The 21,598-nt window shown below is 63.2% G+C and overlaps 15 protein-coding genes across 15 annotated transcripts; 8 read left to right on the top strand and 7 right to left on the bottom strand.

Annotated features, from left to right (window-relative positions):
* The first annotated feature begins 302 nt into the window (after positions 1–302).
* Positions 303–1,492, top strand: MICPUN_107850 (predicted protein). The gene has a single exon (XM_002500740.1). It carries the CDS (start codon positions 420–422, stop codon positions 1,452–1,454), a length of 1,035 nt encoding a protein of 344 aa, XP_002500786.1. The 5' UTR covers positions 303–419; the 3' UTR covers positions 1,455–1,492.
* MICPUN_56601 (predicted protein) lies at positions 1,491–3,029 on the bottom strand (the record flags this gene model as incomplete). The annotated part of the gene is made up of 1 exon (XM_002500294.1): positions 1,491–3,029. The coding sequence occupies one exon, from the start codon at positions 3,027–3,029 to the stop codon at positions 1,494–1,496; it is 1,536 nt and encodes a 511-aa protein (XP_002500340.1). The 3' UTR covers positions 1,491–1,493.
* A 193-nt stretch (positions 3,030–3,222) lies between these two features.
* Positions 3,223–4,146, top strand: MICPUN_56600 (predicted protein; the record flags this gene model as incomplete). Its single annotated transcript, XM_002500739.1, has 1 exon — positions 3,223–4,146. The coding sequence occupies one exon, from the start codon at positions 3,223–3,225 to the stop codon at positions 4,144–4,146; it is 924 nt and encodes a 307-aa protein (XP_002500785.1).
* A 135-nt stretch (positions 4,147–4,281) lies between these two features.
* MICPUN_56599 (predicted protein) lies at positions 4,282–5,185 on the top strand. The gene has a single exon (XM_002500738.1). It carries the CDS (start codon positions 4,424–4,426, stop codon positions 5,129–5,131), a length of 708 nt encoding a protein of 235 aa, XP_002500784.1. The 5' UTR covers positions 4,282–4,423; the 3' UTR covers positions 5,132–5,185.
* A 40-nt stretch (positions 5,186–5,225) lies between these two features.
* On the bottom strand, positions 5,226–7,238 carry MICPUN_56598 (fused protein; the record flags this gene model as incomplete). The annotated part of the gene is made up of 1 exon (XM_002500293.1): positions 5,226–7,238. One exon carries the CDS (start codon positions 7,236–7,238, stop codon positions 5,226–5,228), a length of 2,013 nt encoding a protein of 670 aa, XP_002500339.1.
* A 129-nt stretch (positions 7,239–7,367) lies between these two features.
* MICPUN_79469 (cyclase) lies at positions 7,368–8,102 on the top strand (the record flags this gene model as incomplete). The annotated part of the gene is made up of 1 exon (XM_002500737.1): positions 7,368–8,102. The coding sequence occupies one exon, from the start codon at positions 7,368–7,370 to the stop codon at positions 8,100–8,102; it is 735 nt and encodes a 244-aa protein (XP_002500783.1).
* Positions 8,103–8,164: 62 nt separating this feature from the next.
* Positions 8,165–10,571, bottom strand: MICPUN_97103 (amidohydrolase; the record flags this gene model as incomplete). The annotated part of the gene is made up of 4 exons (XM_002500292.1): positions 8,165–8,463; positions 8,795–9,224; positions 9,693–10,214; positions 10,341–10,571. The coding sequence occupies 4 exons, from the start codon at positions 10,569–10,571 to the stop codon at positions 8,165–8,167; spliced, it is 1,482 nt and encodes a 493-aa protein (XP_002500338.1).
* Positions 10,572–11,501: 930 nt separating this feature from the next.
* On the top strand, positions 11,502–12,380 carry MICPUN_80078 (glycosyltransferase family 7 protein; the record flags this gene model as incomplete). Its single annotated transcript, XM_002500736.1, has 1 exon — positions 11,502–12,380. One exon carries the CDS (start codon positions 11,502–11,504, stop codon positions 12,378–12,380), a length of 879 nt encoding a protein of 292 aa, XP_002500782.1.
* A 49-nt stretch (positions 12,381–12,429) lies between these two features.
* Positions 12,430–13,482, bottom strand: MICPUN_79568 (predicted protein; the record flags this gene model as incomplete). The annotated part of the gene is made up of 1 exon (XM_002500291.1): positions 12,430–13,482. One exon carries the CDS (start codon positions 13,480–13,482, stop codon positions 12,430–12,432), a length of 1,053 nt encoding a protein of 350 aa, XP_002500337.1.
* Positions 13,483–13,594: 112 nt separating this feature from the next.
* Positions 13,595–14,593, top strand: MICPUN_99233 (cytosolic malate dehydrogenase; the record flags this gene model as incomplete). Its single annotated transcript, XM_002500735.1, has 1 exon — positions 13,595–14,593. One exon carries the CDS (start codon positions 13,595–13,597, stop codon positions 14,591–14,593), a length of 999 nt encoding a protein of 332 aa, XP_002500781.1.
* Positions 14,594–14,708: 115 nt separating this feature from the next.
* Positions 14,709–16,115, bottom strand: MICPUN_56591 (predicted protein; the record flags this gene model as incomplete). Its single annotated transcript, XM_002500290.1, has 1 exon — positions 14,709–16,115. One exon carries the CDS (start codon positions 16,113–16,115, stop codon positions 14,709–14,711), a length of 1,407 nt encoding a protein of 468 aa, XP_002500336.1.
* A 162-nt stretch (positions 16,116–16,277) lies between these two features.
* Positions 16,278–17,593, top strand: MICPUN_56590 (predicted protein; the record flags this gene model as incomplete). Its single annotated transcript, XM_002500734.1, has 3 exons — positions 16,278–16,309; positions 16,433–16,505; positions 16,649–17,593. The coding sequence occupies 3 exons, from the start codon at positions 16,278–16,280 to the stop codon at positions 17,591–17,593; spliced, it is 1,050 nt and encodes a 349-aa protein (XP_002500780.1).
* Positions 17,594–17,690: 97 nt separating this feature from the next.
* On the bottom strand, positions 17,691–19,260 carry MICPUN_56589 (predicted protein; the record flags this gene model as incomplete). Its single annotated transcript, XM_002500289.1, has 3 exons — positions 17,691–17,698; positions 17,730–19,155; positions 19,228–19,260. 3 exons carry the CDS (start codon positions 19,258–19,260, stop codon positions 17,694–17,696), a joined length of 1,464 nt encoding a protein of 487 aa, XP_002500335.1. The 3' UTR covers positions 17,691–17,693.
* Positions 19,261–19,383: 123 nt separating this feature from the next.
* Positions 19,384–20,449, top strand: MICPUN_107849 (predicted protein). The gene has a single exon (XM_002500733.1). It carries the CDS (start codon positions 19,402–19,404, stop codon positions 20,395–20,397), a length of 996 nt encoding a protein of 331 aa, XP_002500779.1. The 5' UTR covers positions 19,384–19,401; the 3' UTR covers positions 20,398–20,449.
* MICPUN_107848 (predicted protein) lies at positions 20,403–21,534 on the bottom strand. The gene has a single exon (XM_002500288.1). It carries the CDS (start codon positions 21,527–21,529, stop codon positions 20,477–20,479), a length of 1,053 nt encoding a protein of 350 aa, XP_002500334.1. The 5' UTR covers positions 21,530–21,534; the 3' UTR covers positions 20,403–20,476.
* Positions 21,535–21,598: the final 64 nt, after the last annotated feature.

Below are 21,598 nucleotides of genomic sequence, written 5' to 3'. Positions count from 1 at the left end.
GATACCAACTCGTCACCGCAGGGATCACCTATTTCATCGTCATCATCGTGCTCGGTTTCATGTGCTTCGGACTTGCAATTCCCATCATCGCCCTGCTCAACGTCGACCCTGAACTTCAGACAGAGGTGCTTACGACCATGACGTACATTGGTGTCGTGTGGGTCAGCGGTATTATGGTCGGCGTGATTTACCGCATGGCGCACGTCAAGTTGTTCACGGAGCCGAGGCTCAACGTGCTCCGTTACGTCCACTGGTTCCAGTTCAGCGACTACTTGATGCTCTACATCACCATGCAGCGCTCGTTTGTGGTGGTTGTCACGAGGATCCTCATGTCCGTCGTCGTGCAAGCGGCGTGCGTCATGCGCTCCGATATGACATTCTTTCCCCTGATGCTTGGCAAAAAGATCGACAAACCACACATGGCGTACATCTCCGTAGTGTTGAACGACTGGAAGTACAGTTGTCCAATCGTCTGGTCGTTCTACAGCACAGCTCTCGCGGCGGGCCGGGAAAACGGCAAGCTACGGAGAGAGGTTGAACAAAACCTGCGATTGAAGTACTCCAAGGAGCTCCCCCCGCCGAACACGTCGTCAGAGCCCCCCTCTGAGAAATCTATGAAGTCTGGCATCAAGAGTGGCATGAAAGGGGTGGCGAAAGGGATGACAGATGTGGCGAAAGTCACCTCCGGGGGTTTGACTTATCTTCTGTTTGGCGGGAAAGATGATATGAGCAATGAGATGAGGGAGGAGCTCGAAGTGGAGTTGGACAAGATCCGTCGAAGCAGACGCGCTCGAACTCGATGGTTCCTCGCACTCACCTTGATGAACAATCCCTCGCTCATCGCCATGCGCAGACCGTGGGGTGGCCAGCCGCAGAACGTCGCGATGCTAAAACCCTCCCACCTCCCTCATGCAGTCAAGAAGGGCTGGCTGCGAAGGCGAGGCGGGATCCTCGGCGTGGTGAACGATGATTATGTGATGCTCACGCCGGGCGTACTCTACATCTTCGAGCACGACCTCGCCAGAAACCCCAAGGTGTACACCCTGTCTTCGAGGGTGCTGGTGCGCAGGTTGTTTGTAAGCGTCAGGGATCAAACCTCTGGGGGATGGCACTTTGGTGGTGACAGGTACGAGCCCGGGCCGGACGAGGTTGATCCCCCCGACGCCGAGGACGGCCTCCGGTTGCCGTCCAAGAAAATTGACGACAAGGAAAAGGGCAACAAGAAGAAGGACGACAAAGACAAGGGGGGTGATGGGGACCCCGCCAAGTCTGCGGAATCAAGCAAATGGAAGCTGAGGGAGAAGCACTTCTTCGTGATATCCATCCCGGGCGGGCCCATGGAGGTGTTCGCCAGCGCAGACCTGGACGATGTGACGGACTGGGTCGGCGCCTTGCGGGCGTCGTGCCTGGGCGCACCCGATAGGTCCATGCTCGCGGGGCTCAAGCAGGACTAATATCACCGTTATTTAATACCTTCGTATATGTCGAAGTCATTATGGCGTCCAGAAGAACGGGTGGAGCAGTGCTGTGTTGCACCCCAGCCTGCCGCGCTGCAGGAAGTTCCGCTTGCAAACCAACCTGCACGCGAGGTCCCATCCCAGCCCGAGGTTCGCGTCCAGAGCCGAGAAATCCCAGCCCTGCGGCTCCACCACCTTCCTCCACTTCCTCAGGTCGTAGTTGTTCTCCTCGAGGAGTCGACGGAACGACCCGTTGGGGTCCATCACCTTGCGCCCCCTCAGCTGGGGCACGCACATCTGCAGAAATACCAGGCCCGCGGAGAACGAGTCGAAAAGGTCGGGGAGGAACGTACCCCACACCAGGGGCGACAGCGACGCGGTCAGCGGTCGCAGCGGTGGCGGCGCCGGGATCCTCTCCGGCATGATGAAATTCTCCGGCGGGGAGTAAAACGGATCCAGCAGACCCTGCTCTGGCTCGTAGTTTTTGCCCGTCCTGAGATCAGCCGCGGCACCAAAGTCCACGAGCTTGAATTTGCGCCCCATGAACACCAGGTTAGCGGGCTTGACGTCCCTGTGCACGATGCCAATGTCGTGCAGACCAGCCAGCGTGGACAGCAGGTTCCTCAGCACGGATTTGGCAACCTTGCTCGTGCGTTTGGCGTAGTCGTCCCCGCCCTGAGCCCCGCCGTACAGCAGCTCCTCCACGCACTCGGGGAAATCCCGTCGGACGATGAGCTCCTCGAGCGTCACGTCACCCTCGAACGCCCACACCAGCGTCGGCGAAGACGCGCCCTCGACGACCTCGTAAGAGCCCAGGTACTTGGCGCAACCCGACGCCACAAGCGGCGCGCGGCGCACCCTCCTGTTCATGTACTCCTCCGCGTTCTGGAGCTGCGCGGCGCCCTGCACGCTCTTCGCCTGCTTGACCACGAGCTCCCTGCCCGTGTCCGTGTCCTCCGCGTACGACACGGACCCGAACGAACCGTCCCCGAGCTTGCCCCTTATCTTGATTGAATCCTTGTCGAACTTTTTGTTCAGCAGCACCGCGTCGAACGCGTTGGCGAAGTAGGCATCGAACGCCCCGCCGAACACGCCGGGCCTGCCCGTGGCCCACAGGAACACGAGAAGCGCGAGCGCGAGCTCGTACTCGGCGTTGCCGGTGACGAGCGTGAACCCGCTGTCCACCTCCCTCTGCCACCAATCGGACAGGCCCGACTTTGCGTCGTCGGGTAAGGTTTGGAACGCGGCATCAGTGGCGGGTCTGGCGGCGTCCGCGAGGGCCCTGGCGGTGTCCGGGACGCTCACGCCGAGAACCTCGGAGGGCAGGTCCGGGAAGAGCTCGGTGTACGTGCGACCGACGGCGCTCCCGATCGAGTTCGCCAGCTCCACCGGCGCGGAGGACGACGGGGATGAGGTCCCGAGGTCCCCGACGCCCATGTCGTCGAGGAAGCCGGCGCGCGGGGTGGTGAGTGTTCGGCGCCGCGCGATCGACCGGCGTCGACTCACGCGAGCGCCAACGCGCATCGCGCGCGGGACCGCGACGGCGCCCGCGGCCAACGACGTCGTCGTCATCGTCGCGACTGCGAACTACGCGTCGGGCCCCCGGCTCACGGCAGATTATATTGACGCCAGGTCAGACTGTCATTCCGCTCGCGCAGTCGAACGCTGATTGGCTGGAGCGCATCACGGTTTACAGACCGAGATCCTCAACGCGCTTGGCAGCTTTTTGGCAGGGTGGATGATGAGTTGGCAACATTCCACCAAAATGGAGGGCGCCCCGATCGACGAGGCACCCGCGTCGGGTCAGGAGCCCGTCGGGGCTCCGCATGAAGAAAACCCACCCCACAACGACGACAACCCCGTGACAAAACTGTTCAAGGACATGGGCACCAAGGTCAAGAACGTGGTCGCCGCTGTTGAGCGGATGGAAGAGGAGGTGATAGACGACAAGACAGTGAACGACAAGGTTAAGGCGATACAGCACACGAGGAACGTCAAGACCCTGCGCCAGATGTGGATCGACCTCATCCTCTCGAAGGAGTTTACCACCATCATCGATCAGGTGTTCGACAAGTGCTGTAAGCTCAACGACGATGACGGGGACGGGCACGAAGGGGACGGCAAGTTGGACAGAACAGAGCTTGGGGCCGCTATGACGATGTTGTGGGAACGGCTGGACCAGAAGACGGGCGGTGGCAAGAAGCTGCCAAGGATAAAGGAAAGCGAGGAGACTGTACTGAGGCGGTACGACGCCGACAGTGACGGCCACTTGGACAGGGACGAATTCCACGGGTTCGCCAGGACGTACTTCAGTCGGGTGGAGTGGAGTTCTTGGAGAGTTGCATGCCACGGTGCCACCAAGGGGTTCGGGTTCTACGTCGCACAGAGGATGCTGCTACAACCCGCGATCGGGATGGTAAAGACGGCGGTGGGGCCCATCGTCAAGGCCAAGATTCAGAAGGCGCTGGAGAGTGGCGCGGCGTCGGTGCTGCGGGGGTCGTTGCGGAAGGTCAAGTACGCGGTCAAGCGGCCTCTCGCAAAGACAAACAACGCGGAGGGAAAGGCGATACTGGAGGAGGAGTTGATGGAGATGAGGGCCAAGGCACGGGCCAAGCTGGTCGCCTTAGTCAAGAGCGTCGCTATTTGCTGCGTGGGCGGCAGCGTGGGCGCGGTAGCGGGATGGCTGTAGCGTTGTTACGTGTTGTTACCTGTTTGTGGAAAAATGTCCGTCCAGTTTTTGGTCGGCTGCAATTTCTGGGGTTCCCATTTGAAACGTCGATCGGTGATCCCCCCGTTCCCACAACACGAGCGCGACTCGAGGGTTCGAGTATAGCGCGGGGAACGTTCGGGCGGACCCAAACGTAGACCCCGAGGCACCTCAGCTTCGAAAGTCCCCGCCGGAGAAGCGACGGACGCGCGGATCTCGACGAGGAGATCTGAAAGTGATTTTAGGGTAAACGGGAGCGATGGCAGACTCGAGGTCGAACTACTCGCTCACCACCTTCAACTCCAGCGGCGAGCTTGTGCAGATTAAGCACGCGCTCGCCGCGGTGCAGAGCGGCGCGACATCTTTGGGCATCCGCGCGGTTAACGGCGTGGTTCTTGCCACCGAAAAGAAGCTTCCCTCGACGCTGGTGGACGAGACCACCGTGGAGAAGATCGCGCAGCTGACGCCCGAGATTGGCATGACCTACAGCGGGATGGGACCGGACTTCAGGGTGCTGACGAAGAAGACCCGCAAGGAGACGCAGGTGTACTACCGCACCTACCACGAGCTCGTGCCCTGCTCGCAAATCGTGAGGGAGACGGCGTCGGTGATGCAGGAGTTCACCCAGCGGGGAGGCGTCAGGCCCTTCGGGGTCTCCCTCCTCATGGCCGGATTCGACTCCAACGGGCCGCAGCTGTACCAGGTGGATCCCTCCGGAACGTACTTCGCGTGGAAGGCGAGCGCGATCGGCAAGAACATGGTCAACGCCAAGACGTTCCTGGAGAAGAGGTACTCGGAGGACATGGAGCTGGAGGATGCCATCCACACCGCCATCCTCACGCTCAAGGAGGGGTTCGACGGTCAGATCAGCGCGGAGAACATCGAGATCGGTATCGTCGCGGAGGACAGGAAGTTCAGGGTGCTGACGTCGGCGGAGGTGGCGGATTACCTGTCCGAGGTTGAGTAACCTCCTCGTTTAGTTCCAGCGGGGTTTCGAAATATCTTTAACGACCCATCTTCTAACTTCTATTGGCTATCATACGCGTCGCTCATAAACCGGTTCATCCGGCGCCGGTGCTGTCCGGGTCCCACACCGACTCATCCGGAAAGTTCCACGTGTCCTCCGTCCCGTCGCGCGCGTACATGACGTACGCCACCGGCCTCCGTTTGCCCGTCAGGTTGGCGCCGCCCCGGTGGAACACCCTGTAATCGTACATCAATACGGACCCGCGCCTCAGCTCGGGAACCACATCCTCCGCGCCCTCCTGGGCCCGTCTCTGCTCCCTAGTCAGGTACGGGGAGTCGTGATCCCACGCGTGCGACCCGCGGCGAAAGTGCGTGGGTCCCATCGAGGCGGGGACGTCGACCAGCGGCACGAAGACGTTCACGATGCCCCGCTCCCTCCCGTCGGCGTGGAAGTGCTGCTCGGGCGCGGACGGCAGCGACGTGACGCACCCAACCGCGGTGACGCCAAACGTCGCACCTTTCCCGTCGTTCTCGACCATGAGACCCGATCTGAGGAGCGCGGAGGAGACCCAGGGGTCCACCGCGCGACGTAACCCGTCCCACGCATCCGTCGCGGCTGCGGCTGCCGACTCGTCATCCGAGGTGGGATAGGGCCTCGGCGGGAGGGTGATCGAGCCGCCGTTCCCGCACCGCCTTCGCTCGGCGGTGACGTCAAATCTACGTCCCCCCTGAGCGCGGCTGCACAACTCCGCGAACCTGAAGATGTCGGAATCCACCCGAAGGCCCTTCGCCTTCGCCGCCGCCAAGAGTCGGTCCAGGTAGCCGTCGCTCGCAGCCAGCGCGGAGTCGAGCACGTCGCTAGCGACCAGACCCGCGCCATCTTCCGCCTCGAGGACCACGAACCCGTTCCTCGCGAGCGAGTCCGCCGCGGCGGCGATGGTGGAGGCGGAGGGTGCCCCGGAGGCAACCTCCGCCGGGGATGGGTGCACGCGGTACGGCGGGAGGGTATCGACCTCGTCCTCGTCGTCGTCGTCAGACGCCGGGACCGCACGCGTCACGGGCGCGCCGGCGTCCACGCCGAGGTCTTCGAAGTCGTCGAGAAAGTCGCCCATGGCGCTGTTGGCGTCCGAGTCGATCTCGCTGGGTTCCCCGCCGAGCTGGTCCTCTTCCCGGGTCGCCGCCGTCTCCGAGGCGACGGCGCCGGGAGTTCGGTTCCCTTCGCCGCGAATCCGCGGTCGATCCGCCTCGTTCCGTTCCGCCTCGTTCCGTTCCTCCTCGTTCCGTTCCTCCTCCTCCCTCTCCCGCTTCGCGTCCGCCACCGCCCGAGCGGACAGCCTCTCCGGCGGCTTCCAGTCCGCCTTAACCGACGCCGTCACCAACGCGTACCCGCCCGCGGCGGATATCTGCGCGCCGTCGTGCGCGTGCTCGCTCGCGGTGACCGCCGCGGCTGCCCTGTTGCGTGCATCGGCGCCATCTACGGGGTCGAGCCCCAACGTGCCGAGGTCCACGCAGACATCGTCCAGACCCACCGATCGAAGCGAGTCCACCAGCGCTTCGAGGAGCCCGGCGCGTCGAAGCCCGCACGCGACGACAACCTCACCTCCGGGCGCTAGGTGCGCGGCCACGGCGTCGGGGAGCGCGGCGCAATGCTCCGGTAGGTAGAGGACATCCGCGGCGACGACGAGGTCGTAGCTCGCGCCCTGGATGTAGGTGGCGGGGTCGCCCCAGTCGAGGCCCTGGACGCACACCTCGCACGTCGAGGATGCGTCGTAGTGCCCGTTTATGCGCGCGTTGGTGTGCATGAGAGCGAGCGCGGCCTCGTCCCTGTCGGTCATGGTGACGGAACTTGCGCCGAGGGCCGCGCACGTGAGGCCCACGGCGCCCGTGCCGGCTCCGAGCTCCAGGACGTCGCGGCCGACGACGATGGGACCGGCGCCATCATCTTCGCCGCCGCCGCTCCTGTTGGCGAGCCACTCCGCCAGGAGGCGTGCGCACGACCACACGCGACAGCCCGTGCGCAGGGGCACGTCCTCGTTGTCGCGCTCCTCCCGCAGCTTTATCGGCGGGCACCCATCCACCTCGAGCAGCGACGTCACCGTGAGCACCATCCCGCCGCGGCGCACCTCGGCACTGAAACTCTCGAACAACTTCGCAAAAAGAGCTCACAAACAATGGCGCCTGCCCTGCAGCTGTCCCTGCTGGCAGTCCTGCTGGCCGTCCCCGCGAACGGCCAGGGGATGTGCTCCTCCCCCAATGACGGCCATGGCGGGCACATCGTGGACATCACCGCCACCATCAGAGCATCGCTGCCCACGTGGCTGAGCGAGACCGGGTTGGGCGAGGGGCATCGCACGGAGACCTGGTCCATGCTGAACGGCGACGATGCGAACGCGTCTGAGCTGACGTTCAGCGCGCACACTGGGACCCACGTGGACGCGCCGAGGCATTTCGTCCCCTGGAAGAACCAGCAGGGGATGGAGACGGTGGATATCGGCGCCATGAACGGACCGGCGCTGCTCATCGAGGCGTACGATGTGCCCGTGCTGAACAGGGAGGCGCTCGAGGCGTTGGGCATCCCCAACGCGGTATCGAGGCTCATCATCCGCACGGACAACACCCGGCGGAAACTGATGCACACCACGGCATTCACCCCTGACTACGTGGCCTTCGACACGGAGGGAGCCAAGTGGCTGGTGGAGCACAGGCCGGACATCCGAGCGATAGGGATTGACTACCTGTCCGTCGCTGCGCTGGACCACCTGGCGGAGGCGCACGTCGCTCTGCTGGACCACGGCATCGTGCCAATCGAGGGTTTGGTCCTGGACGAGGATAAGATCGACGTTGGTTGGTGGTGGCTGCACTGCGCCCCATTGAAGGTGGAAGGGAGCGACGGGGCACCGGCGAGGGCATGGCTGACCCCGGTGAACGACCCAGCAGGTGCAAAGAAACCGCCGAGGAAATGCGGGCAGTGAGCGAGCGCTTTAAGATTAATCTCATTCTATGCTCAAGCTATGTACATCGACCCACGCGCGCACTACTTGCGCAACAGGGGTCGACCGTAGGGCCCCGCGGCCCTGTGGTTGTGAGAGTACTTGCCCCTCTCATCTGACGACGAATAAATCTTCTCGCCGCGGAGGTACGTGGCGACAATCTTGCCCTTCATCTTCATGCCGTGGTAAGGGGTGAGCTTGTGCTTGTGCTCAACCTTCCAATCCTCACCGACCGTGATCTCAGCCTCTGGGTCCCACACCACGAAATCTGCATCCTTTCCAGCGGAGATGGTCCCCTTGGCGCCGAGGCCGACAACCGCGGCGGGACGGGCGCTCCAAATCTCTGTTGGCGCAAAGGGGGAAACAATAGAGTCAAGCCGGCGAACGAGGCGATGGGTGGCGGGCACGAGCCAGCTCCGAGCGAAAAAATTTACCAAGGTTTGCTTCAAGTCACCGACACCAAATGCAGGCGGGACTTCCGATTGATACCAAGGCCTCCACAGCGTGTAATTTAGCGGGGATATGTAAGTGTTGATAGTTACCGCGTACAGGTGGGGTATCAAGCCACCCTATCCCACGGAACCCGTCCCTCCCGCACCGGGCAAACCAATAACCGAGACAATAGCAGGTTCGAACGGAAACACACGACGATGCCATGAAGATGGGTTACGCACCGGCAACGTCCGCCAGGGTCAGTCCTCGAGCAAGTGCCTGCGTCCATGTCGCCGGAAGAGAAAACTGCAGGCTCGAGATCCCACCCCATGCGCGGAGAAAGTCACCCTCCTCCACGAGCTTATCCTCTGGAGGAGCGGGGGAGTGGTCGCTGCTGACGAAGGTGAGGGTTCCATTCTTAATGCCCTCCCAGAGCCTCTCGCGGTTCTCTGCCTCCCTGATTGGGGGCGCGCATTTGTGAAGCGTGCTGCCGTCCGGGATTTCCTCAGCGGCAAATGTGAGGTAGTGGGTGCAAGTCTCAGAGGTGATCCTCTTGCCCTGGCGACCCGCCTCGGCGATCATCTCGAGGCTGTCGGCGTCTGAAACATGCGCGATGTGGATGGGCGCACCCTCGGTGGTGCTGGCTATCTCCACGAGCTGAGCAATCGCATCCTGCGGCGATAAGGGAAGAAGAGGGTGAGCTCCAATGCGGATGAACGAGAAACAACCACCGGGTGGAGTGTACCAAAGTTTGCTTCAAGTCACCTCCACCAAATGCAGGAGGGACTTCCGATTGATACTAAGGCCTTCACAATGTGTAATGTAGCGAGGTGTTGAAAAACAAAACGGTCTCCGCTTACTGGTGAGGTATCAAGTCACCGTATCCCGCGTCTCCCGTCCCTACTCGCAAAGTCCGGGTGAAAAACCAACAAACCGAGCAGCCTCTGCTCACATGTCAGTGCAAGGATGACATTCTTTTTGTTCTCGTCAAATCCCGGCCGTACACCGGCGCGGGCATCTCCGTGAGAAGATTAGCTGTTTGCACGTGATCGCTCACGTTCGCTCGTCATCCACGCGAGCAGAGGCCAGACGCGCTGAGCCGAGAAAACCAAAGATGCGCGATACGAAGTGTGTTCTCACCTGCTCCCACTTGCGCGGCCGAGTCGCAAGGTAGGTGGCGTATTTCCTGGGATCAGCGTTGGGATCAAGGTCCACGTCCGAGGGAAGCTCCGCGTGGGCCATGAGAGGCACCTGGTGCTTGGCCAGCGTCTTGAGTGCCGCCTCCAGGTCCGGCTTGAAGCTCTGCTCAAAGTCTCCGATGCCCGACGGCGACATAAACGTCTTCAAACCGACGACGCCCCGCTCGATGAGCTCGTCGAGCACAGTCTCGTTGTGCGCGTTCTGGGGCACGAGCCCGCCCCAGAAGGCCACGTCCACGTGCAGCTTGCCCTTGGACGCGGCGATCTTGCCGTCGAACGTGGCCGCGTCGCAGATGGTGGGGTACGAGTTCAGCGGCATGTCTACGACGGTTGTGACGCCTCCCGTAGCGGCAGCCTTGGTGCCGGTCTCAAAGCCCTCCCATTCCTCTCGCCCGGGCTCGTTTAGGTGGACGTGGACGTCCACAAGGCCCGGGGAGATGGCGAGTCTGCCGTAGTCGGTCACCTGCGGTCGGATGAGCGGGGAGAATCGGGGCGAACGTTAGGTCGTTCGTGGAACTTCGGGCGTCGGGATAAAACCTAGGGATCGACCGGGGGCGGTTGGCGGGTCGTGCGATGCGGTGGAGCGCACCTTCGGGCCCTTAGGAGCATTACGCATCGGCACGATGGACTGTACGCGCCCGTCGGAGACGTGTACCGCCGCTGCGATGACGGCCCCGCGCGTCACCACCCGCTTGCTGTAGAGGATCTCCAACGCGGGCGCCGCCTCGCTTTTGGGCTGCTGCAGGGCCGCGAGCTGAGACTGCGACCAGACGGCGAGCAGCATGAAGAAGAGGGCCATGATCATCGATAACACGTCCATGGTGACAGATGTATCGATCAAAACGACGGGAGCGGGTCTCTCCGACCGGCGCGACCCTCTGTCGTGCGCTCTCCAGTGAGCCTGGCGATCGTTTTCACGCGCTCATCCTGAAGGACAATCCTGCAGTGCTCGAATCCTGTCCTGGGCAGAATTGAGGCCGCGGACAGGCGGAGCGGCCGGAGTAGGGTCGGGCCCCTGGAAGAGGGCGTGGGTGCGAGTCGAGTCGGCGGCGCGTGAGTCGCTATGCCGAGGTTCGTGCAGGGTGTCGCCGTCGGCCACGAGGACCGCGGTCGTCGCGCGCGATTCCGCCTGCTCGTCAGTCGCAAGCGCCTCGTCGGCACCCTCGCGCTGGTGTTCCTCGCGGGCTTGGCGACGAGGTACGCGCGGGATCGTCCGGGCCAGTCCGTGCTCATAGGTCACAGTATCGATCGGAGCACGATAGCCTATCAGCTCAGCGCGGCCAGCCCCGAAGAGATCAAGGAACTCGTCGCGCTGCAGCGGAGCCTCGGGAAGGATGCCATCAGCGTGGACAAGGGCGACGGGACCGGTCCGTTCGCGTCCGAGTCCACCAGGGCCGGGGTTGGCGCGGGAAGGGGTCGCGGGGGAGGTGACTCGAAGAGTAGGAGCGACGGAGCTGGCGGCGACGGCCTGGACGACCACGCGGGGGCGTTCGATACGCCCGAGAGGAAGAGAGCGGGCGGGACGGGTGCCGGAAACGGCGCATCCGCAGACGCGGTTGGAGACGGCTCGTGCGACGCCGTGCTCGAGGATAAGATACGCGCGGTGGAGAAACAGGCGCAGCGGTGGCAGAGCATGGTGCTACAGAGGGCTCAGGAGCACGCGGACGCCGCCGCCGCGAAGGCGTGCCACGGAGACAGGCACGTGGTCGCGCCGGAACCGGAGGCGCCGGCGGAGGAGAAGAAATCGTCAATGCTGCCGCAGAGCATCAACTCGCTCATCGGCGCCGCCGCCGCAAACTTCGCCACCAAGGGGGGAAGCGCCACGCTTCACCACACGGTGGTGCCCGGTGACGCGTCCGTGGTGTGGCAGCGGGAGGTGCTCGGAGTGTGCGTACCGTACCGGGATAGGAGGGATCAGCTCGAGGTTTTCGCGTCGCACCTGCGAACGTTTCTCCACGGGCAAGGCGTCCCTTTCAGGATATACGTAGGCGAACAGATGGCGGGCGGGTCTTTCAACCGCGGCTGGGCCCTGAACGTGGCGTATAAGTTCGCCGAGCCCGAGGTTGACTACGTGGTGTTCCACGACGTGGACATGCTCCCGCTGCCGGGCGTCGACTACAGGTACAGCTCCATGGAGGGGATGGACGCCAGGCACCTGTCCACGGAGATTTCCCAGTTTGGATACAAGATACCCTACAACAGGTACTGCAGCGGGGTGTTCATGTCCAGGAAGGAATTCTTCAGGGACATCAACGGGTTCGCGACCACGTTCTGGGGATGGGGCGGCGAGGACGACGAGTTCTGCGCGCGCTGGGCCAAGAAAAAGTTTGGCGGGTGGGAGGCGGCGGAGGCGGCGCCGGGCGGTTTGCACAACATGTTTGGACGACCGGAGAAGGGCCGAGGTCGGTTCCTGTCCATGGAGGCTGGGCACAAGAGCGACAGGAAGAACCCGCACTGGAAGAAGAACGATCAGAAGCTGCAGTCGTTCCTCAGCTCCCCGGAGACGGTCAACAAGGCGGACGGGCTCAGCACGACCGGGGAGCCGACGCAGATACTGAAGGGCAAGGTTGAAACGCCGCTTTACACGGTGTATAGAAGTTCGTTCCCGCCAAACCTCAGGCAGCCGTAATAATCTAGTCTATGCACAGTCTATCGATCTAATAAGTCTACCTAATATGTTAGGTCGCCTTTCCCTGCACCTTCAACATTTCCTCGATCTTCATCTGGACGAACCCGCCGCTGGTTATCGGCTTGTACTTGTCAACGGCGTCGCTGAACCGCGGGTGCGTCTCGATGACCTCGTCCTTGTCGGGATCCAGAAAGAAGGCGAGTGAATACCTATCCCTTCCCGCGGCCGCATCGTTGGGAACCACCACCCTGTGAGCCGTGGCCCTCCACTCGTCGTTCGTCCACCTCGCGATGAGAGCGCCGGTGTTCACGATGGCCGTCGCGCCGCCACGGCTGATGGCATCGATCCAGCCGGTGTTTGTGCCGGCCACGCCGCTCGCATCGTTCCCAGCCCCGGCATCGGCTTTTTTCACCTGCAGCCCCTCGCCCGCGCTCTCGGCGTCGTGGAAGAGCAGCGTGACCATCCCAAAGTCGGTGTGCTCGCCGATCCTCAGCGCGTCGCCATCCCTCGTGAGCTTGTCCGGGGAGAAATCCTCCACCGGTGGGAAGTGAAGCATCCGCAGCGTGGAGAAGTCGAAGCGTCGGAACGTTCGCTCGAAGAACCTCATGTCCTCCCTCGGCAGCTTCATGGCGAGCGCGCACGCTATGAACAGCCTCCTGGATGCCTCCTCCAACTTATCCCAGAATGACTCGGCGACGTCTCCAAAGCCCTCGGGAGTGCCTGTGTAATCGTTTGTGTAGTGCTTCCTCGACCGGATGTTGAAGCTCTCCTTAAGGTCAGGGGGCCTGAGGGTGTTCAGAGCCTCGGTGGCAAACTTGCTGAAACCCGTGTTCGTCCTCGGGTCGAACTTGCTCAACTTGGCCTTCTCCTCGTCATTGAGCGCGAAGAGACGCTTCATGTTGTTGAAAACGACCCTGACATCCTCCTCGGAGACGCCAAAGTCCGTCAGGTAAAGAAAGCCGTGGCGTCTGAAGACTGCGTCGATTTGCCCGGCGGTGAGGCGCTGCTCGGGGGTGGGTTCGTCACCCACGACGCACCCGCCGCATTCTCCGATGAAAGATGCGAGACTCACCGTAGGAAGTTCCGAGTTTCCGCCGTTCATCTTCACCCAGTCTCCGTGCCGGGGGGCCCTGTGTTCTGGAGGTGAGATTTCGACCTGTCAACTCACGAAACGTCGCGACGAGGGGTACCACAATCGATCGCACCAACGCCACATGGTGTCTCCTGTCACCGTGATGATCACGGGCGCCGCTGGCCAGATTGGCTACGCGCTCGCCCCTCAGGTATGCCGTGGCGCTATGCTCGGCCCCGATACGCCCATCATCCTCCACCTCCTGGACATTGCTCCTGCCGAGACCGCGCTCAAGGGTGTCGCCATGGAGCTCGTCGATGCGGCCTACCCGCTGGTGAAGAAGATCGTCGCCACCGTGAACCTCGAGGAGGCTTGCAAGGGCGTCGACGTCGCGGTCATGGTCGGAGGGTTCCCCCGCGGTCCCGGAATGGAGCGTAAGGATGTTATGGCCAAGAACGTCGCCATCTACAAGGGCCAGGCGTCCGCCCTGCAGGAGCACGCCAGCCCCGACGTCAAGGTTGTGGTCGTGGCCAACCCCGCCAACACCAACGCGCTGATCCTGTCCAACTATGCGCCCAAGATCCCCAAGGAGAACGTCACCTGCCTGACCCGCCTGGACCATAACCGCGCGCTCGGTCAGGTATCCGAGCGCACCGGCGTGCCCGTCTCCGACGTCAAGAACTGCATCATCTGGGGCAACCACTCGTCTACCCAGTACCCGGATGTCAACCACGCCACCGCGGGGGGCAAGTCGGTGCGCGAGCTGGTCAACGACGACGAGTACCTCAACGGAGAGTTCGTCACGACCGTGCAGCAGCGCGGCGCCGCGATCATCGCCGCCAGGAAATTCTCCTCCGCCCTCTCCGCGGCGTCGTCCGTGTGCGACCACGTCAGGGACTGGGTCCACGGCACGCCGGAGGGAACGTGGACCTCCATGGGCGTCATCTCCCCGGGCGGCGACGCCGGGTACGGCGTAGAGGCCGGGCTGATGTACTCGTTCCCCGTGACGTGCGCCGGGGGCAAGTGGAGCATCGTGCAGGGCCTGGCCATCGACGACCGGAGCAGGTCGCTCATGGACGCCACGGCCGCTGAGCTCAAGGAGGAGAAGACAATGGCCGAGGAGCTCATCGCGGCGATGTGAACAACAAAGAACGCCAACGCGGAACCACCAAAAGTCTCGACGCCCTCAAGCGAAGGGAAGAGAGACAAACGTGAAGCACGAGAACTTGTAATTTGAAAGCGATTTACAACGTAGGTCACGCCAAGGCGGTGGCTAGACCTATCTGGAGGCCGTTCTTGACCCGATCGCCCGGTCGGCTGCGCAGAGTGTGACAGTAGTTGACCTCTATGTTCCCCACGGGCAGCGGGAACACCAGGCCCACACCGACGGATGCCCTGAACGAGTCTGCGAGCTCCCTCCCGCTCACCCTCTTGCGCTCGCCCGTGATCCACGGCATCAGCGTCCCCGCGTTGACGAAGAAGTGTCCGTAGACGCCGATGTCCCGCAACTTGCTCCACTCGGGTTCCAGCTGGTAGGAAGCAAACAGCTGCGCCAGCACGTCTCCGCCGAGCGCGTCGCGGGTGATGAGGTTCTCTCCGCTCGCCGCAGCCTTGGTGGGCGGCGGCCTTCGCTCGTCGCTGGGCCCCGCGCCGTGAGGTTCGAAACCCCTGAGAGACCCGACGCCGCCGAGGAAGAACCTGTCGGCGATGCACGTTCCCTTCTCCGGGTCCTTGGCGTTCTGACCCAGCGGCATCATGGCTCCCAACTTTGCGCTCGCGAAGAAGGTGACGCCCTCCGCGGGCGTGTGCGCCGCCTGGACCTCCGCCTCGTGCTTGAGAAACCTGGTCATCTGCGGGTCCCAGCCCACTCCGGCGAGCTCGCTCCGGACCCTCGCCAGGTACCCCGCCCCCGGTCGAACCGGCCTGTCGCGCTCGTCAACCTGGTAGGTGTACGAGACCGACGACTTGAGCGAGTGACCGAGCTGTTGCCTGATCGACTTGGACGCGAGACGCGTTGGATCCGCGATCTCCCTCCACACGAGCGAGTAGTCCACGGTGGCGGGTCCGCCGCCCACCGCGGTGACGGAGATACCTCGCGCCGTCTCGTCAAACGAGGAGAGCCTCTTGGAGCACGACACCTGCTGGAACGCACGCGTGACGACGTCCACGTCCACGTTACCGACCCGCGGCTGATTCCACGCCAGTGTGCACGAGTTTGATCGCTCGTGGCCCTTGATGAACTCGACGTCCAGCTTCTCCGCGTACCCGAGCGCGTTGTTCAGCCCGACGCTAACCTCCATCGAACCCTCGCCTTGCTGCGATACGTACGCGCCGCCCTTGAGGTTGAGCTTCTTCTTCTCGGACACCTCGACGGTCACCTTGGCGCTATCGGGATGCTCCCTGGGGCCCGCGTCCATCTCGATATCTACCCGGTCGAAGATGTCGTAGCTGTTCAGCACCGCGTTGGCCTCCACGCATCGCACGCGGAGCTCGTCCAGGGTGGAAGCCCTGTACACCGGATCGAGCACCCTGGCGAACAGGCCGGGGCGGGTGCGCTCATCGCCCTTAACCTCCACGGAATACACCGAAAGAGGCTTTTGGCGGACGTGACGGTACCGCTCCTGGTAGTCGTACGGCTTCTTCTGGCCTGCCTGGTCGGCCATCGTGCCTCGGGCGTGGCCGCGCAGTGGGATCGTCAGAAAGAAGGCCCAGAACCTGTACACTCTGAAGAAAACTTGGCTCCCGTTCAAAATGGACCGTGGGAGCCAGCGGAGATAGGCACACTTCTGTCGCGCCTCGTTGGCTCACGGGCTCGCGCGAGGAAGATGGCGAAGGGTAAAGGTGCCGATAGGCGCAAGTAAGTGCCCGAATATCTTGCCGCGACCTGTTTACCCTCCGTCTGGGCCCCTCCCCTCGACGAAGCGCGCGAAAAAAGTTGTCCCCGCTCACTCACAGAACGCCCCTCCCCGCCCACCCGCAGGTCCATTTTTGGGTCCAAGACCCCCGCGCCCCAGGTTCCCCTGGAGCCGGTCAACGTGAACTCCACGCGTCAGGTGCGCGCCAACACTCGCCCGCGACGGTTGCGTGGACCTTTCGTCCGCGCTGGGACCCCGCACGGCGCCACCTCTCCCCGCGTTTTTGGCAAAAATATTTGAACATCAGACTGATCCGCTTTCCCGCTCCCCCGCGACGACAGGCGCAGCTGGCCTCGGAGCCGCGCGCGACTCGAGGCATGGCGAGGACGGGCAAGGAGGTCGTTGTCGAGGACGGATTCAAGTACAAGCGAAGGAAGAACAAGGACACGAAGGCTGCCGGTGCCGGCCCGGGTTCCAACTTCGCGGCGTTGGGCCGAAGATCCACGGGTGGGGACGAAGAAATCCTTTCCGAGGTGGAGAGGCTCCGCTCCTTGGACCCCGCCACGGTCTTCGCCCCGGACGATCCGGCCTGGACCCTCCACGAGAATATCCCCGAGGACCTCCCCGAGAGCGAGAGGCTGCAGATGCTCATAGAGGAGATTTGCGAGCTGGAGATGAAGCGCGAGCGCGAGCGCCTCGTCGAGGAGCTTGGCCCCGAGGCGGGCGCCGAGGCTGCCAAGTCGCTCGAGGACGCCCTCAGCGAGTTCCAGCTCAAGGTGGAGGAGATGATCGTGCGCGGGGAGATCAAGTTCGCGAACGACGGCGACGCGGGCGCCGATCTGAAGGATGCCAAGCACGAGGCCATGGCCGCGGTTTTGTCGCAGCTGGAGGATGAGAAGGCGCAGTGGGATGCGCTCGAGCAGGAGGCGCTCGCGGGAGCGTCGGCAGATGACGAGGCCTCCATGGAGCAGATGAGGAAGGACGTGGAGGAGGTGAATAAGGCGGTCGAGGCTCTCATCGCCGCGGAGCTGGCGGCTGAGAACGGCGAGGGTGGTACCGCCGAGGAGCTCGCGAAGGCTGTCGAGGAGGCGGAGAGGAAGCTGGCGATGCAGCAGGAGGGGCTGTCCGCGCTCGTGGAGGGCGTGGAGGCGCTATGCACCAGGGCTGAGCGCGCGGCGGAGGTGTTCTCCAAAGCGATCGCGGAGAACGACTTCAAGGGTCTGCCGCACGTCAACTCGCCTCAGAATCTGGTCAAGAACTTGGTGCGGGGGAAGACGAAGAAGTGAGTTTGTTAGATATTGTTGTCGGATGGCAGTTGTTCGCTACCTCACTCTTTCGTGATTGCCCTCACACCCTGCGTCGCTATTAAGCCCTCGGTGAGGATCACTAGCCTCGCGCGTCCCTTACCGTCATCGCTCTCACAAACCAGCCTGGCACCGAGCACGGGCGCCTCGGCGGAATTTTGGCGGGCGACACCCCCCGCGGGGAGACCCCGAAGCTTCGATCCAACCTTCTCCGTGAGGTCGAATATCTGATGCAGACCGCTCTTGGGAGGATTCGGCGCCGGCGCGGGGGTCCTGTACACGAAGCTGGATCGCTTAGTCTCCACCACCGCCGCGCAGGTTCCGTCAGGGGTGGCCAAGACGAACTTCCTGTTGGGTTTGCCCTTGGCGACGTAAGAGAGCGCCTGGTTGGTGGAGACATGCCTCGCCGACCCGTCCGCTTCGACCGACACGGTCAGGCAGTGCACCCCGTGACTCACACCGATATGTGCTCCGCCGTGCACGATGGCGCATGGTTTGTTCCTGGGCATGCGTGCGGTCGTCTTTACCTCGTCGGACCAGGCTGACACCATCAACACATGGAGAGGTCCGTCCTCTAGGTCTGCGTCAAACGGGTTTCGCGGCGCGTCGTCATCCTCGTCTTCGCTGTCGCCCTCGGCGTTGAACGCCTTCCACGCTGCCATACCCCTCCCATCACTTGGCACCATTGCGGATCCAGGGTTGCCTATCCACTCCTCCGCTTCTTCGTCATCCTGCGGCAACCACTCCTGCACGGGCTCACCGCTTTTGGCTTTCACGCTCCTCCCCTCGACCGTCTCCATGGCGACCACAAAAACCTCGTCGACCGACGATGATGTCGCCACCTTACACCACAGAGGCGGCGACGTTCCCTCAGCCACTTTCACAGCGGCCCCCGTCGGAGTCCATGCTTTCGAGTCTGGACTTTCCTCGACGGTCAGGCGAAAGAGCTCCACCGCGGCCCCCGCGCCGGTTGATACGGCCCACACGAGAAGTGCCATCGATCCCGGCCTATGCGTGACCGACTCGATGACGAACGGTCTACGCCCGCCATCCTCACCGAACGTCGGCGGCTCGCACCCGCGCACCGCGCCACCCTCCGACGTCACGGACAGGTCGCCGCCGCCCGTGGACAAGGCGAACGTGTTCGAGTTCGCCGCCCGCGCGATGGACGGGCCCATGCGTGGACCTTCCGCGGGATCCTCCGTGGCGACGATGGGAATCGAGTTGATGGGACTGACCTTGATGGGCTCGTCGATGTTGCGGGGTACGTCCACGGCGTGGAATACTCCGCCTTCGGATGCGAAGGCGAAGCAGTCGTCGTGCCCGGGATCGGGGCGCTGAATTCCGAGGTCGAAGAGCTGGTTACGTCTCGAAGCGGCCAGGTGTGCGATGCGTCCAAGAGTCTTGCCCATCGCCGCTGACGAGTCCATCGCTGGTGTTTCTAGGACGTGCGCCTCGGTCCGGTCCTCGATGAGGAGGTCCCTCGCCAGACGGTACCCGCCGAAGTTCTCGTCCTGCGTCGAAGATTCCCCACGAGTAGGCACCTGTTAGTGGCAGTTCGTTTCGAAGGGGGCACGGGTGTGCGGTATCGGTCGAAGAAGGGAGACGGAACGCACCAAAAGCGAACGATCAACTGCGAGCTCTGTCATCTCGGCGGAGGTCGGAGACGCGACTCGCGTGCCACGCCGCCCGTTTCGTCTGGCGGCTGACGACCGAAATCGAGTTCTAGGAGCTACCCTTAGGTCAACGAAGGCAGAGTCCGACGGCGCACCCTCACGGCACTCGCCGCGATGGGTTTCGGTCAGCTGGTCATCGGCCCTCCGGGTAGTGGTAAGACGACGTACTGCAACGGGATCCAGCACTTTTTCCAGCTCACTGGTCGGCCATGCGCGGTCATCAACCTGGATCCCGCCAACCACGATCCGCCCTACGAGTGCGCCGTCTCCGTCGAGGAGCTCATCACCCTCGAGGAGGCGCAGCGGGAGTTCAACCTGGGGCCGAACGGCGCGATGGTGTACTGCATAGAATACGTGAGTAAGAATCTCGACTGGCTAAAGGAGAGGGTCACCCCCCTCGTGGCCGAGGGCAAGTACGTGCTCTTCGACCTCCCGGGCCAGGTTGAGCTCTTCAACATGCACGATGCCCTGAGGGAGGTAGTGGCTGCCATCACGGGACCAGAATGGAACCTGAGGCTATGCACCGTGCACCTCATCGACAGCCACCTGTGCGCGGACCCCGCCAAGTACATAGCCGCGCTCATGCTGTCCCTGTCCTCCATGCTCCACCTCGAAACCCCGCATGTCAACGTCCTCTCCAAGGTGGACCTCATGGACAAGTACGGCGAGCTGGATTTCAACCTTGAGTACTACGCCGACGTCATGAACCTCGAGTACCTGGCGGACAGGATACTGGACGGGAACCAGGATGCAATCGGCACGGCACCGTCGCCGGGGCAGACGATGATGCGAAAGAAGTACGGGAAGCTGACCAAGGGCCTGTGCGAGCTGGTGGAGGACTTTGGGCTGGTTAACTTTACGACGCTGAGCATAGAGGACAAGGCGAGCGTGGAGCGGGTGGTGCAGCTCACGGATAAAAGCATAGGGTATTTCAACGCGGGGGGGTTCAGCGCGGCGGCGGGACCGGGGATGGAGAACGCCGTGGGTGGGACGGATTACGACGAGCGGGCGTTGGTGTCGAACATGACGGTTGGTTCAAATTACGAGCGGCACCATGAGGTACAGGAGAGGTTCTTTACTGACAGAGACGAACGGGTGGTGCCGCCGTAGCCTTTAGGAAGCATTCGTAGTATCAATGACAACAAAGTCTAGCTAGCTAGTCAACGAACGGAGCATCGATCAATCCAAATCAATCCAAATCGCAAGCCGGCACCACCCCGGAAGCCCGCTCGTCGGGAACCCACACGGCGACGTCGCCGAGATCCGCCTCGGGCGTCACCCCGGCGAACACGAGCATCCCGCCCCCCGGCACGAGACACGACGAATGCGCGAACCTCGGCTCCGGCGCGAACGCCACGTCCTCGCTGGATACCCCCTTAACGATCGTCTTGAGCGTGGTTCCGTCCACGGTGACCGTGTCGTTACCCCTGAGCGCGGCGCCCCCGAAACCGCCAAACAGGAGCGCGGCGCCCGATCGACCCAACCGCCACGGAACCGCCGTGTGCGCGCAAACCGCGACGCCGACATCCCCGCGCCTCACCCACTCGAGCCTCTGGGCGTCCAGAACCACCGCATCGCTCAGCACGGACGCGCCGCCTCTGCCGCCGACGACGATGATCTCCCTGTCTCCGTTCCAGTCCCCGTCGCCCGGCGTGTTTGGCAGCACGCACGCCGCGTGCATCTCCCTCGGCTCGGGTGCCTGGCCGGTCACCTTCGGCCGGATCCACCGCTCCGCGCCCTCCTCCAGGTCCAGCAGGTAGACGTCCGACATGGGGCCAACCTCCGGCGACGAGCCGCCGTACACCACCAGCAACCTGCCGCCGTTGACCACGCACGCGACGTGCGAGTTCCGCGGGGGCGGGCTCGGGCCCGAGATCTCGAGCCTCGACCACTCCCACGAGTCGCAGTCCAGCACCACGACGTCGTTGAAGCACGTGCCCCGCGAAGGTTCCTGTCCCCCGAAGACGTACACCTTGCGCCCAACCGCGGTGGCGGTCGCACCCGTCCGCGCGGGAAGCGTTCCCCCGCCCCGCACAGTGGTGCTCTTCCTGATCCATCGCCAGTCGGAGGAGGACACGCCGTCGGTGGATTCGGGAGCCATTTTTAGGATCCAGACCTCGTCGAACGCCCGCGGCGATCGATCGGTGCCTCCGATGAACAGGCACATGTCCCCGACCGTCGCGGAGGCGCACCCGCCCCTACCGCTGGGTTGCGCGCCGAGAATCGCCGGACGGATCCACATGTCGCGCGCGGAACCGGAGTGAGTCCGGTGCGGTCAACAGATCTTGTGTTGAGTGGGCACCCTTCTGTT

The sequence above is a fragment of the Micromonas commoda genome, chromosome 3 (genome assembly GCF_000090985.2).
Source record: "Micromonas commoda chromosome 3, complete sequence".
In the NCBI taxonomy this organism is placed as follows: Eukaryota; Viridiplantae; Chlorophyta; class Mamiellophyceae; order Mamiellales; family Mamiellaceae; genus Micromonas; species Micromonas commoda.
The sequence above is the reverse complement of the archived record's forward strand: the minus strand, read 5'-3'. Positions and strand labels throughout refer to the sequence as shown.